Source organism: Tasmannia lanceolata, unplaced genomic scaffold (assembly GCF_043159265.1).
Source record: "Tasmannia lanceolata isolate RefF3 unplaced genomic scaffold, GAP_Taslan_0.1 ptg000029l, whole genome shotgun sequence".
Taxonomy (NCBI): domain Eukaryota; kingdom Viridiplantae; phylum Streptophyta; class Magnoliopsida; order Canellales; family Winteraceae; genus Tasmannia; species Tasmannia lanceolata.
This window is the reverse complement of record NW_027518706.1, coordinates 3,577,433-3,590,757: the sequence shown is the minus strand read 5'-3', so window position 1 is coordinate 3,590,757 and position 13,325 is coordinate 3,577,433. Positions and strand designations below refer to the sequence as shown.

General features: G+C 38.1%; 1 protein-coding gene across 1 annotated transcript in view; it reads right to left on the bottom strand.

Annotated features, from left to right (window-relative positions):
• Positions 1-9,767, bottom strand: part of LOC143859305 (receptor kinase-like protein Xa21) — a 34,318-nt gene extending 24,551 nt beyond the window's left edge. Inside the window, exon 1 of the mRNA XM_077370030.1 lies at positions 6,879-9,767. Coding sequence (XP_077226145.1) covers positions 6,879-9,591 — 2,713 coding nt within the window. The 5' untranslated portion in view covers positions 9,592-9,767. The remainder of the gene's footprint in view (positions 1-6,878) is intronic.
• Positions 9,768-13,325: the final 3,558 nt, after the last annotated feature.

Genomic DNA, 13,325 nt, shown 5'->3' with positions numbered 1-13,325 from the left:
ATACCCATATAGGATAGGGGTATGAAGCCAAGCCGAGTAGGATGTTCTCCCAAAACCAAATGATACACAAAGAGGAGGGTTAGCAAGAAAATGAGACTAGGTAAGTCTCTTAGACACAGAGGTAGGATAGAGAAAAATATTAACAAGGAAAAAAAAAGACTTTGTGCATATTTGGCAAAGGTAAAACACCCAGCCGGGCCGGACAGCTACCTAGCCCTAGGGTGCAACAAATGTGCAACCAGATACCCATATAGGATAGGGGTATGAAGCCAAGCCGAGTAGGGTGTTCTCCCAAAACCAAACGACGCACAAAGAGGAGGGTTAGTAAGAGAATGAGACTAGGCAAGTCTCCTATATACAAAGGAGAGGTATGCAACTTGGACTGAGCAAGTCCCCTAAGGATGGGCTTGGGCTAGCGCCTTCATCGCCCTTGCAACGAGAGGGAATTCTAATATCTAAAGAGATTTAACAGAAATCTATAAGACTGTGTTAGTCTATCAAAAAGAGAAGAAAATGCTACCAGATAATCGCAAATTTTATTCTAAAAAACAAATCAAGTTCTAAGCAAAGGAGAATATACAATTTAATAGCAATCATAAAATGATAAATAACATTAATTAGTCCAGACCAGCCGCTGGATAGCCTAATAAAGTAAAAACAATATCAAACACTTCAAAACCAACCACAAACCCCAATACAGGGACTCCAATGAAATCAGATGATGCCAAAGTAATCATCTGATATCAAATACACATGATAATATTTCTAATCCCGCCTTGAGATCAGACAGTACTCATGTCGATACTATCGATCAGAGTAGTCATCTGATCTCCTTCTTCCTATTAACAATTTATTTAAATAAATAAATAAATAAGTATTATAAGCCTCAAGACATTCTCACCTGAACAATCCATTTATTATTGTCTTCAAACCCTAACTCAAAGCTTAGTATAAAAGACAAATATTAAATATTCAGTAGGTTAAATGAAACATATTAAATGATATCTACATCGCCCTAAAAGATGGGCTTGGGATAACTCCTTCATCGCCCTTACTATAAAATGAATATAATGCTCATAACAATATACGAAGCAATCAAGTAATCATGCAAGAATTGTTATCCCAAAATTTCTGTTGATTTCAAGAAATAAATCTTCATTGCTATATGTCTAAAAATAAACCTCTTCAAAACAATTCAACACATATACTCAATGTACAATATACACATGGTTTATAGTGGTTCAAACATGTATAGGACTGAACGAATAGACAATGAATATGGGACGCGCATTTGCTTGACAAAGATTAAAGCTTATCCTTGTGTTAAATTTGTCCATCAGTTATGAATTGGAAAATACTATCTCAAAAATCATGAAAAACATGAGCATACTAAACATGCTAAACATGTGGAATACTCAAAACCCTTCACCCTATTCAGCTAACACATGAGCAATGTAAAATGAGAGTTGCATATATCAAAGTAAAAGAGAGATACACGTGTAAAAGCACCATGAGGGCTGCAAATATTAAGGAGTGTAAGAGTATTGTACATATCCTAAGCAAAAGAATGATTCCAAATGCCAAAATGAAATGCAGACTATACTCTCTTTTTTTTTTAAAGTGAAAAGGTGGCTGCCAAATGCTTAAGTGAAGTAGGGGTTACATATTTTGAAAGTGAGAGTGGCTGCCAAATGTAAGCTAGAATTTATGGACAAATTATGTGTAAAACAGGGGTAGAATCATGGGTTTGCTTGGAACAGGTGGTGGTGTTGAAGGCGATACAATGGGGGGTGTTGGAGCTTTATTACTTCCTATGTTTCGTTTCAGATGCATTTCAAAGTCTCCAACCTTTACTTTTAGTTCCGCAACATCTGTCTCGTCACACACTTCCAGGATCAATGCCTCAAAACCACGAGGAAAAGTAGTACTCCGCAGATTTTTCTTCTCCAATGGTCCTTGTGAATTAATCTCTGAAGAAACAGGAACAGCATCAGATGCCACAGATGATGTAGTTTCAGAGGCCTTAATATATGGCAGAAATGATCCTTTTCTATCAATGGGAGAGGTAATGAGCCTCTGACCTATTGTCCTCCCTTGAGTGAGTAAAGGCTTGTTTGATACAGCATTATGTATAGGAATCGCATCAGGCTTCTCAAGGAAGGACTGCCCAAGTGGAATTATCCTAAAATTACAGTGAAAATAACGAAGAGACGCTGCAGCTTCCATGGGGGAATCGGAGGAGAAGAGCGAGGGGTTGTTCATATACAAATGGGACATGATGGCTGTACATGTCAAATGAGATGGGGCTGAAATTATCAAATGGGATGGGAGGGCTGTTGGTATCAAAAGGATGAGGGTTGCCCATATACAAATGGAATAGGGGCTGCTGTGATTGGGCTTAAACTCAACTCATGATCACTTATAAACCTTTCCAATGGCCTCAAGAGCTCTCAGCCAAGCATGGTATAGATTTATAATCTTATTCAATGCTATCCATAGATAGATTCTCAGACATGAGAGAGCATATAGGGGAAGCAATTAAATGACTAGGAGGATTGTATTCTGAACTTTCAACATGAGTAAGTCTCATCATGGGGATCAACTATCAAATGTAAAGAGCATGGCTCGTCCAGTTCTTGAAGAGTAATCAAAGGGATTGCCTCAGAGTTCCAAACTTAGGTTGGGTTCAATGGTTTTAAACTGGCCATATCATTCTCTACTCCTCTAGAAGGCTCCAATGGAATCATTTCGTATAATGACATTAATCAATTTCAAGGGATATCAATCTCCAAGATGGGCTCAAAGAAAAGGTTTTGCCACTAAAAGACAAATCAGACTTTAAAAATGAAATCATCTCTAAGCTCTCTGAATATATATTAGGAGCTCAAAATCAGCTTGGAATTAAAAGTAAAATGACATTTCAGCTGCATCTAAAAAAAATGAACTGCATTCTCACCAACAGAAACTGAAAAGAAATCATGAAAATATATGAAGAGCAATTTAAGCTTTATGTAATTATTGAAACATGACAATGATAGCATTAAAGGTTCAGAAGGCACTGATATTAACACAAGAATCTTAAGCAGAGCTAAATTGAAATGATGCTAATTAAAATAGTGATGAAATTAAAATCAATGCAAGCCAAATTAAGACTGTGATATCATCAAATCTCCGCCATCATGAAAAATTACCGGAGCTTGAACAAAATAAAAACAAAAACTCAAGTTTCAAAGAAGGACATGAGGAATCTGTAACATACCGGAGCTCCGATCTGTCAACCGGTTGTAGTCATCGAGATTTTATGGAAATTGCTGCTGTCGATATAATTTCCTCGGCTTCTTTCTTATCTCAGTGGCTGATAGACATCAAATGGATCTCTAAGCTCTGATGCTAATCGGAATTATGAGATTTTCTCTTCTATGATCTGAGAATTCAAGATCACCGGAGTTTGCGGCTAGAGGAGATGAATTTGCAGGCGAGAACTTTCCGAAGAAGATATCCGGCACCGAAAATCCGAAAAGCTTGCTTGATAAAATGAATTTGCCAAAACTTTGGCTGAAATCCTACCAGAGAAGAGAATCGGGAAAGCAAAACCACGAAGGTTAGGGGTATATATGCTCAGATCTATTTCTTCCTTCTCTAATACTCTAATTTTTTCTTTTCTCTTGAAACTGGAAGTAACAGATCCGGCGCAAATCTCCCGGAGAAGACGATCGGAAAAGGTGAGCTCGCCGGCCGGAGCTCGTAGAAGGTAGATTGGCCGGGATCTAGCCTGAATCTGGCCGTAGAAGAAGAGAAATTAGGGTTTCGGAGATGATCTCAAAGATCTGTGATCTGTGATCTGCGATCTGGTAGGAAGGATGATGGAGATGATGCAGATTTGCCGGATTCCGATGAGATTTTGCCGGAAATGGGGTTTGGCCAGGATTGGACCGGAGAAAATGATCGGAAGCACGAAAATCTCTCGATCTCTTTCTCGTTGGTTGTAAATGAAAGGAGGGTGGAAGATATGGTGTGAACTGCCCGGAGAAGAAGATCGGAGCTAGCCGGATTTCAGCCGGAGAAGATCGGAGAAGAAAAGAAGAATAGAGTTGACAAGATCTTGCCTGAGTTTCAATGGATCTGGCCGGAGAAAACTTTCTCTCTTCCTCTCCCTTTTTCAGATCTGGAAATCAGAAAACCCCTCTCCTTCTTCTCTGCAAAATTTTTCTCAATCTCCTTTCTGGAAAATGAAAATAGCAAGGGTATGATTGCTCCGCGGAGGATATAAGCACGATCGGAAGTCCGGCGAGCTTGCCGGAGAAGAAAATCGGCACTCTCTCTGCAGATTTGGTTTTTCCAGAGAAACCTCAAAAAAAATGATCCCCCCTTCCTCTTCTGATTTACAGATTTTTTTATAGAAAATGATGGTGCTGATATCGGCACAACTCCCCTTTGATGGGCGCGCGATTTTGCGCGTCCCATCCGGATAAAAATTTACATCATTCCAGAACAAAAATCGCCCCCCTCTCAGGATAAACACACCCCCCTCTTCTGAACTTGACCTACGACTTTGCTCGACTCATTCGCTAGGCAAACGGACTCGGATTTTGACGAGATTTTGCAGGGACCTTGCCGGGACCCTAACCTAGCTAAGGGTGGAATTTGGGACCCTAGCTCAAAGATTTGATGGGGGTTTTGCACAAAATTGGATGGCTCAGGGTATGGTTAAAATGGGGTGTCTACAGCTACTTAGAGTTTTGTTTGGAATTGTAACAAACTTTGATAGCTGGTTAAACAATAATCATTCCTTGGATTTGCCCACATGCTACTCTTGCCTTGCCCTAGCCTCCGCATTCCTAGTTCTAGATTTGCCATACCTCTTTTCTCTTCCGATCGAGGATTGCCAAAAATTCATTCCTTGGATTAGACACACACACACCACATTCTTACTATCCTAGAATGAGTGAGGTAATGTACCACTTATTAGACTAGGATCACCAAAGAGGGATTATGGGCCCTAAGTCCCGGACATGACTCTGTATAGAACCATCTACCCAGACTAGGAAAATGTTGCTTGTCCTGTGCTCAAGCTCTTTTGGAGAACCTAATTCAGCTTTTTTCCAAACCACTTTTGTTTGAAAAAAATCACAAAAAGTTGAAATGTTTGACTAGGGATTAATAGAAACTACTATTTACTAGAAAGAAAACAAGGGTTCTAAGTGTGGGAGCCATCCTCCACTGACATCTAGAGGGAAGTGTGTGCACCTTCAACAGATGGTGTGGAGTGAACCTGTGATGCGCCAATTGGGATCTTTGGCGGCAGTCATTAATCTGGAAATCCTTGTGAGGTCGATGCCAGAAAGTGGCTACTTGACCCCAGCCTTCGTCCGAACTAGTGGAATAAAAACAACTACCAAACTCTAATGTTTATTTTTTTTATTTTTGAAAATTGACATTGCATTAATAGTCTAAAGTATTGGGCGCGGACAAGATGTCCCACACATGATACATAAAAGTGGTCCGTAGACCCATTACAAAGCCTGTTAGATAGGTGAGATAACCGGCGACACGACTAACATGGACTCCTTAAGGACTCCTTCCTTTGCTAGAATAACTGCCGGCTCATTAGTCGACCTCCTACCATGCTCAATCCTTGGCTCCAATAATCTTATTAAGTCCAAAATCTCCACAATTAATGCAGTAGCCACAAAATTAACAGATGAAGTAACCACAAAATTTACAGATGAAAGAGGACACAGGGTGTTATTGGTGGATGAGTGGGTGCTAAATCTTCGACTTTGTCACACTCCTCAAAGTGTTATACCTTCGTCAAAGGGTGGATGTCGATCGTCCAGCTCTAGACAATCTTGGCAAATGGTTCACCCAATCTTTGAAATGGCAAAGGGGTTGCACAGACAGTGTCAGACTATGGCAATGATGCCCAGCGGCGGTGGGGTCCAATCGAACAGGGGCTCGTCCGAATGGCCAACTCCAGGGAGTTTTGGTTCTTTTTGAAAAGTTGGATAGTTTTGAAAAAGGCAGTTTTCATGGTACTTTTGTTTCTTTCATTGGAAAATATTTTCTCTCATGGGTCTTCAGGGTGTTTTACTGCTCTAGCTCATTTAAGAAGCACGATTTGATTCATCATTGGAGTGTTGGGTCGCAGTAGGTCGTATGACACACAAAATGAGGTATCAACATAAGCTTTTTCGTTAGCCACACGAAAGACCCAAAAAATAGAAGGCAATAAAATTAAACTTATAATCAACCATTTTATAATATGAATATGCTATTATTTTACGTAACACATATTAGTTCATATTAAATGTAACTCTATAGAGATGCCACGTTCTGATACATGCTCATCTAAAAGAATAAGCCATTCTTCACAAAGGGTAAGATATGTTAAAAAGTATTTTAGACAATTAATATTGGTATTAGTAATCACCCAAATATTAGGGTTATTTTCTTGTTGAGAAACATTAGTCATGGGTTTTTTGGAAATTTATTTACAAAATTTCTCATTATTTTCTAATAATATTAGAGATTTTATTGAATAATTGAATAATTACTTCTCCGAATTTTTACCAAATTATAACTTTTTAACCATTACATGATCAGCAATTTTTACAATACTATTTTGCATATACAACTCGTGGTAATACATACTAAAATGGCTGTCTATTATTCGGGTGACATGTACAAGACTACTTTATGTAAAATAACTTTCCTATATACTCTGTCAATAAATATAGAAATACTATCAAGTAATTATTTTGGTTGAAGGATGCTAATTTAGCCTTTGTTGAGCTACATTATATAACTAATAAGTGAGAAATATTTTTTTTAAACACATTGAGAATACACTGGATGATGAAAATTGATAAAATTATTACCTGGAGCAATGTACCCAATAGTTCCCTTTAATCCATTTGTGCTGCTTTGATCTTCAGAAGAGTTCTGAATGATTCTTGGATAAAACTTGGCTAACCCAAAATCACCCACATGAGCATTCATGTCTTCATCCAAAAAAATGTTGCTTGGCTTTAGATCACAATGAGCAATTGGTGTATGGCAATGATGGTGAAGATAATCCAGCGCATAAGCTATGTCAATTGCTATGTTTAATCTCTTAATGAAGTTTAAACTTCCTAATTGATGTTGCCCATCTAATTTTGAATGCAACCACTTCTCTAGACTCCCATTTGGCATGAACTCAAGCACGAGAGCTTTGAAATCATTACCTCCAAAATTGATGCTTGAACAAGAAGTTATGATCTTCACAAGATTTCGATGACGAATGTTTCTCAATGCGTTGCATTCAGCTATGAAACTCTTTGAAGCCCCCCTTAAGTGAAGGTTGAGTACTTTGACAGCAACAACATTTTCAATGCGACTGAGGATTCCCTTATACACTGATCCATAACTTCCCATGCCTATCAAATTGGCTGAAGAGAACTCATCCGTTGCTTTAAAGAGCTCCGCGTAAGAAACCTTTAAATGCCGACCCTCCATTGAAGATATGGAAGATGGTTTCTTGATTGACTTTGTTTTCCAGTAAAGTGAAGCAGGGACACACAATAAGAAAATCAAACATACAACCGCACTTACTACTAGGATGATTACTCTAGAAACATGGGCTTTTCCTCGTCTGTCATTAGCTACCACTGGGCATGTAGGCAACTTTAATTTTGGGATACCACCACAAAGATGATCATTTCCCACGACTGAAATTGCACTGGCATTTCCAAAGACCCCTTGTTTTGGTACTTCACCCTCAAAATTATTGAAAGACAAGTTTAGATGTTGTAGAAACTGAAACCCATCTAGATATTTTGGAATCTTCCCTGAGAAGTTATTGTATGAAAGATCAAGGACTTCAATGGATGTTAATGTTGTAAAAACTGACGAAACATCTCCTCGGAAGGCGTTACCCTTCATATAAAGTTCTCGCATGCTCGTACAATGTGCAAGGGCTCTTGGGATTTCACCTGACAATTTGTTATGAGAAACATCCAATCCCTCTAGATTTTTCAAGTTACCCACTTCTGATGGGAGGGAGCCAGTAAAAATTTTTTGAGACAAATCGAGTTGTATTGATAGCGAAGAAAGGCCAATAATTTGTTTTGGTATCGTACCACGAAGGTTATTTCCAGAAATGCGCAATCTTAAAAGTTTTGTACAGTTTGCAAGAGTTAGAGGTATGCTTCCTTGCAGGTTGTTATATCCTAAATCGAGGGCAGTCAATTGAGAAATATTTCCAATACTGTATGGGATTTTCTCGGACAAACTATTATGTCCCATGTAGAGTTCTTTTAAGTTCTGGAGCATCCCAATTGAAATGGGAATAGAACCCGTGATGAAGGTTTCATATATACCTAAACTGTTTAAGTTGATGAGATTCCCGATCTGACTAGGGATGGTTCCAGAAATTTGGTTTTGTCCTATTGACAACCAATAAAGGTGAGTTGAGAGATTGGCTATGGAGTTGGGAAATAGGCCAACAAAATGATTCCTCTGTAAAGACAACTCAATTAGATTACTACAGTTGGTCAAAGAAGTAATAAATTTCAAGTCATCAGCTCTACCAAGGCCTAGGTAATTATAGCTCAAGTCAAATTTGAGTAGATTCTTTGCCCATCCAATATTTTCAGGCACTGGTCCGCTAAACTGGTTATCTTCCATTGTAAGCCTTTCAAGACTTGAACAATTGGATAATGAATTTGGAATGTGTCCGGTAAATTGATTGCCTTCTAAAAGTAGATATTTGAGTTTAGGAAGAGAGAATCCTATGTTGGTTGGAATGGTTCCGTGTAACTGGTTTACTGTCACGGCAAACTCCACAATAAACGAGAGATTATTATAAAAAGAGGAAGGAACCGTACCAGATAATAAATTTACAGAAAGGACGATCCATTTCAAGTTATTAATTCGGGCCAGGTCATCTGGTATGTGTCCCACCAAACTATTATCCAATAAATAGAGACGGATGAGAGATGAAACGTTTCCTAGTTGAGGTGGAATGCTCCCTGTAAGATGATTGTGATATAGACTCAACCAGGATAGCTTCGGTAGAGTGCTAAGTTGGATGGGAATTTTCCCTGTCAACTCATTGTAACTCAAATAGATGACTCTGAGGTCCCTACAGTGGGTGAGATTGGATGGAATTTCCCCTCCCAGTGAATTATGGCTCATATTAAGATGTCGCAGTCTGAATAGACGGCCAATATCTTGGGATATTTGGCCATTGAAGCTGTTTTCTTGGAGGTGGATTTCCCTAAGAAAGGTGAGGTTGGATATGGCAGGAGATAGAGTACCCACCAAGGTCTGCCCACTGAGCAAGTTCTGCCCACTAAGGTTCAATACAGTGACCCTTTGATGCCTCCGACCGCACGTGACTCCATTCCAGTGGCAGAAATGGAGAGTATGGTTCCATGATGATAAGGCTCCAAGAGGATCACTTGTTATCCCATCCTTAAAAGCGAGCAGAGCCATTCGATCGGTTTCATTTCCAAGTAAGGTGGTGGTGGTTGCAGAATTTGAATGTACTACGTTCATGGCAAAGAAGAGATTTAGAGAGAAGATAAATGACCAAAGCTCCATCCTCATTGAAGCTCTTCTTCTGCTGAACAAATACAAGATTTTTTCTTGTCTCCTAATTTTATTTCATCTCACTGGACCCTTATATAGAAAGAAATGATGGTAATTTCATTTTATCTTTCTTTTTTTTCTTAACTCGAGTAATTTTGGTCTTGTGGAATTCGGGCTCCTAATTTCCATTTTGGTCTACGATTTTGTTTTTTTCCCTTCGATGTGTCCACTCCTAATTTCCAACTATTGATTTTTTCCCTTCGAAGTGAAATTTCAAATGTTGTTTAACTTTCAACGGAATCTAGACTAAATTTTCCAAAAGTCGACTGAAATTTTGAAAATTTCGACCGAAATTTAGGAACTCTCAATGCGGGCGTTGAATTGTTTAATATTAAATATTAAATTGTTTTTTTAAATATAAAGTATCTTTGCCGAAACTTTATAATAAATATAATATTAATTTTTATACGGAATACGGGATTTCGTCCGAAATTCCGAAATTTCAGTTTTGCTGGGTCAGAAATGCAATCCCGAAACCGAAATTTAAAACCTTTCTAACAACTACATTTTATCTAACGTTTTTGTTTTTCATGGAATTTGGATTCCTAATTTCCATGTACACACGAGTAACATGTTTTCACGAAGTGTTACACACTAGTCACATGAACGGGCGATGGAGTCATCTATTGGCTTGACCTCATCAATTCATTCATTTATTAGTTCTTTAGATTATATAACAGCTAGCCCAGACCTTTTAGCCCTGTTGGTGTCGGATTTTTAGAATCAATTTTGCATTCAAAACTGATTACTGGACTGAAATTACCTTTTATTTTGAGTCCTATTATCAGTTTTGGACTAATCTATTCTATTACCCCTAGTTTGCAGAGAGGATGTTTCCATGAGTCGAACTGGTGGTCACAATAGAGCAACCTTACCGTTGCACCAAGGCTCGGCCTCCACTAAAAATCAATTCTAAAGATCCAAAACAAAAATGGGCTTAGAATATTCCATTGCTAACCATTTTTTGTGAACGAGAGTTTGCATACGTACTAGCAGACTGTCCACATGGATTGTAGAGCATTGGTTTTACTAGCTAAGGAACTATTGGTTTTAGGTTTTTAGAAAACAGGTGGTTTTTAAAATATAAGAAAAAGCTTTGAGCGAGCCGTGTTATTTAATCTAAAGACCTAATCAATAAACGGATGAAGTCAAGTCAATTGATGGCCCACACAATCCGTTTATTTATTTTAATTGACTTGACTTCATCAGTTTAGTTTATTTATTAGGTCTATAGATTAAATAACACGGCTCGCTCAAAGCTTTTGGCCCTCTTTGTTTTGGATTTTTAGAATCAATTTTGATTTCAAAACTGATTATTGGATGCAAATTGCGTTCCGGTTTTGGATTTTTAGAATCAATTTTGATTTCAAAACTGATTATTGGATGCAAATTGCGTTTAGTTTTGAGTCCAATCATGTGTTTAGGACTCAAAATCGATTCACAAAATTCAGAAAAAAAAGGGGCTTAGAAAATTTCAAGACTAACCATTTGTAGTTGGGTCAACCGTTAACTCCAAAAGCATAAAGTTAACGATTTCTGTTAAAAAGTAGGGGGGGAGGATATCACTCCCCTTTATTTTGAGTCCTATTATCAGTTTTGGACTAATCTATTCTAAAAGGGGGAGGGCAAGACGTACGCAGCCTTACTCCTAGTTTGCAGAGATGATGTTTCCGTGACTCGAACCCGTGACCACTAGGTCACAATAGAGCAACCTTACCATTGCACCAAAGCTCGGTCTCAGACTAAAAATTAATTCTAAAGAACCAAAACAAAAATGGGCTTAGAATATTCCATTCCTAACCATTTTTAGTGTACGAGAGTTTGCATACGTATCAGCAGACTGTGAACACGGATTGTATAGCATTGGTTTTACTAGCTAAGGACCTATTGGTTTTGGGTTTTTAGTCGAAAACTGATTATATCGATTCTCATAATCCAAACCAACAGGGAAAGCGAAATGAATTGAAACTGAAACTAGAACTGCAGAAAGAAGCAATGGATGGGATGAGCGCACTAGCTATAAGAAAGCCCCCATCCCTTATACAATACAGGCTAACGCACATCCGTTTTCTTGCCCGTATATTGATACCAATGCCAGTTGACCGTGTCAAAGAAATAGATCCAATTTCGAGCGCGGTCACAGAACCACTACGGGATAGTCCGTGAGACAAGATCGGGATCCAGATTCTCATAATCCAAACGAACAGGGACAACGAAATGATTATTGTTCTCGTTAACTTGTGTAGGGTATCCCTCGGTTGAAAATTACTACACATTACATCAACTTTTTTTGTGAGGAGGAAAACTTATTGTTCACGTTACGTATGGTGATTGGGACTAGTCGTGTCGGCCATCAATTGACTTGACCTCAACATTTATTTATTGATTTGGATCTACAATTACAATTAGTTGGTTCAATTGTGAAATAGGGAGGGGGAGAGATCCGAGGGCCAGGAGGGCAGGTAGCTTCATGAACCAAGCTGTGGACAATAATTTTAGGAAGACCATATAGACTTGTTGGAAAATAATGGAAATATTGCCTGAAGGAAGGCAAAGAGGATTCTGATGGGAATGAAAATAAGAATATAATGGGTAAAGTGTGCAAGTTCCCGGGATAATAATGGAAAATGGAATGTAAAACTTGTAGGATTTTAACAAGTTTTATTTCTTCAAGACTAGCACAAAACTTCAAAGACTTGCTCATTCTGAAAACTACCAATTATATGGTCTTGCTCGTGTTTCACGAAAGCCTCACCTATCAATGAAATTTCTTACTACTAATTCCACTCCAAAATATCTCTTCACTTGTGTAGGGTATCCCTCGCTTGAAAATTACTACACATTACATCAACTATTTTTGTGAGGAGGAAAAATATTGTTCTCGTTACGTATGGAGATTGGGACTAGTCGTGTCGGCCATCAATTCACTTGACTTCATCACTTTAGTTTATTTATTAGGTCTTTAGATTAAATAACACGGCTCGCTCAAAGCTTTTGGCCCTCTTTGTTTTGGATTTTTAGAATCAATTTTGATTTCAAAACTGATTATTGGATGCAAATTGTGTTTAGTTTTAGAGTCCAATCATCTGTTTTGGACTCAAAATCGATTCACAAAATTCATTTTATCTCACTTGACCTTTATATGGAAAGAAATGAAGATGCATTGACTACCAATTACATTTTATCTTACATTTTTTTCTTGACTCGAGTAGCTTTGTTCTTGCTCACTTTACTAGCATGGATGGAGCATGATGATTCCCTAATAACATTGAAAAAAATTACTCATCTTCAATTTTGTTTTTTCAGGGCCTTTTTCATGCTCCCCTGACTCACACTCCCAAGTCTTCCCTCTCTGCCCATCTCATACAACTGGCCCCACTAATATTCCATGGAATATTTTTTCATGGTTGCCAAACATGCTACCATGTTATATAAATTAAACTGGAATCCGTTCAGCAAATATCCATTTGTTTTCCATCACAACTTCTTTAGAAGCAGAAATCAGCCCTAAACACACTGTAAATATATTTGGAATCCTTTTAGTAGGGCTTGCAACATTTGTTTATTCACTTGGATCTACAATTAGAGACCACAAACTCATTATTGTAATGGTAAAAAAATAGAATGTAAAACTTTTAAGAACAGTTCCCCATTTCTTCACGACTAGCGGAAAACTCCAAAACCTCGATCAC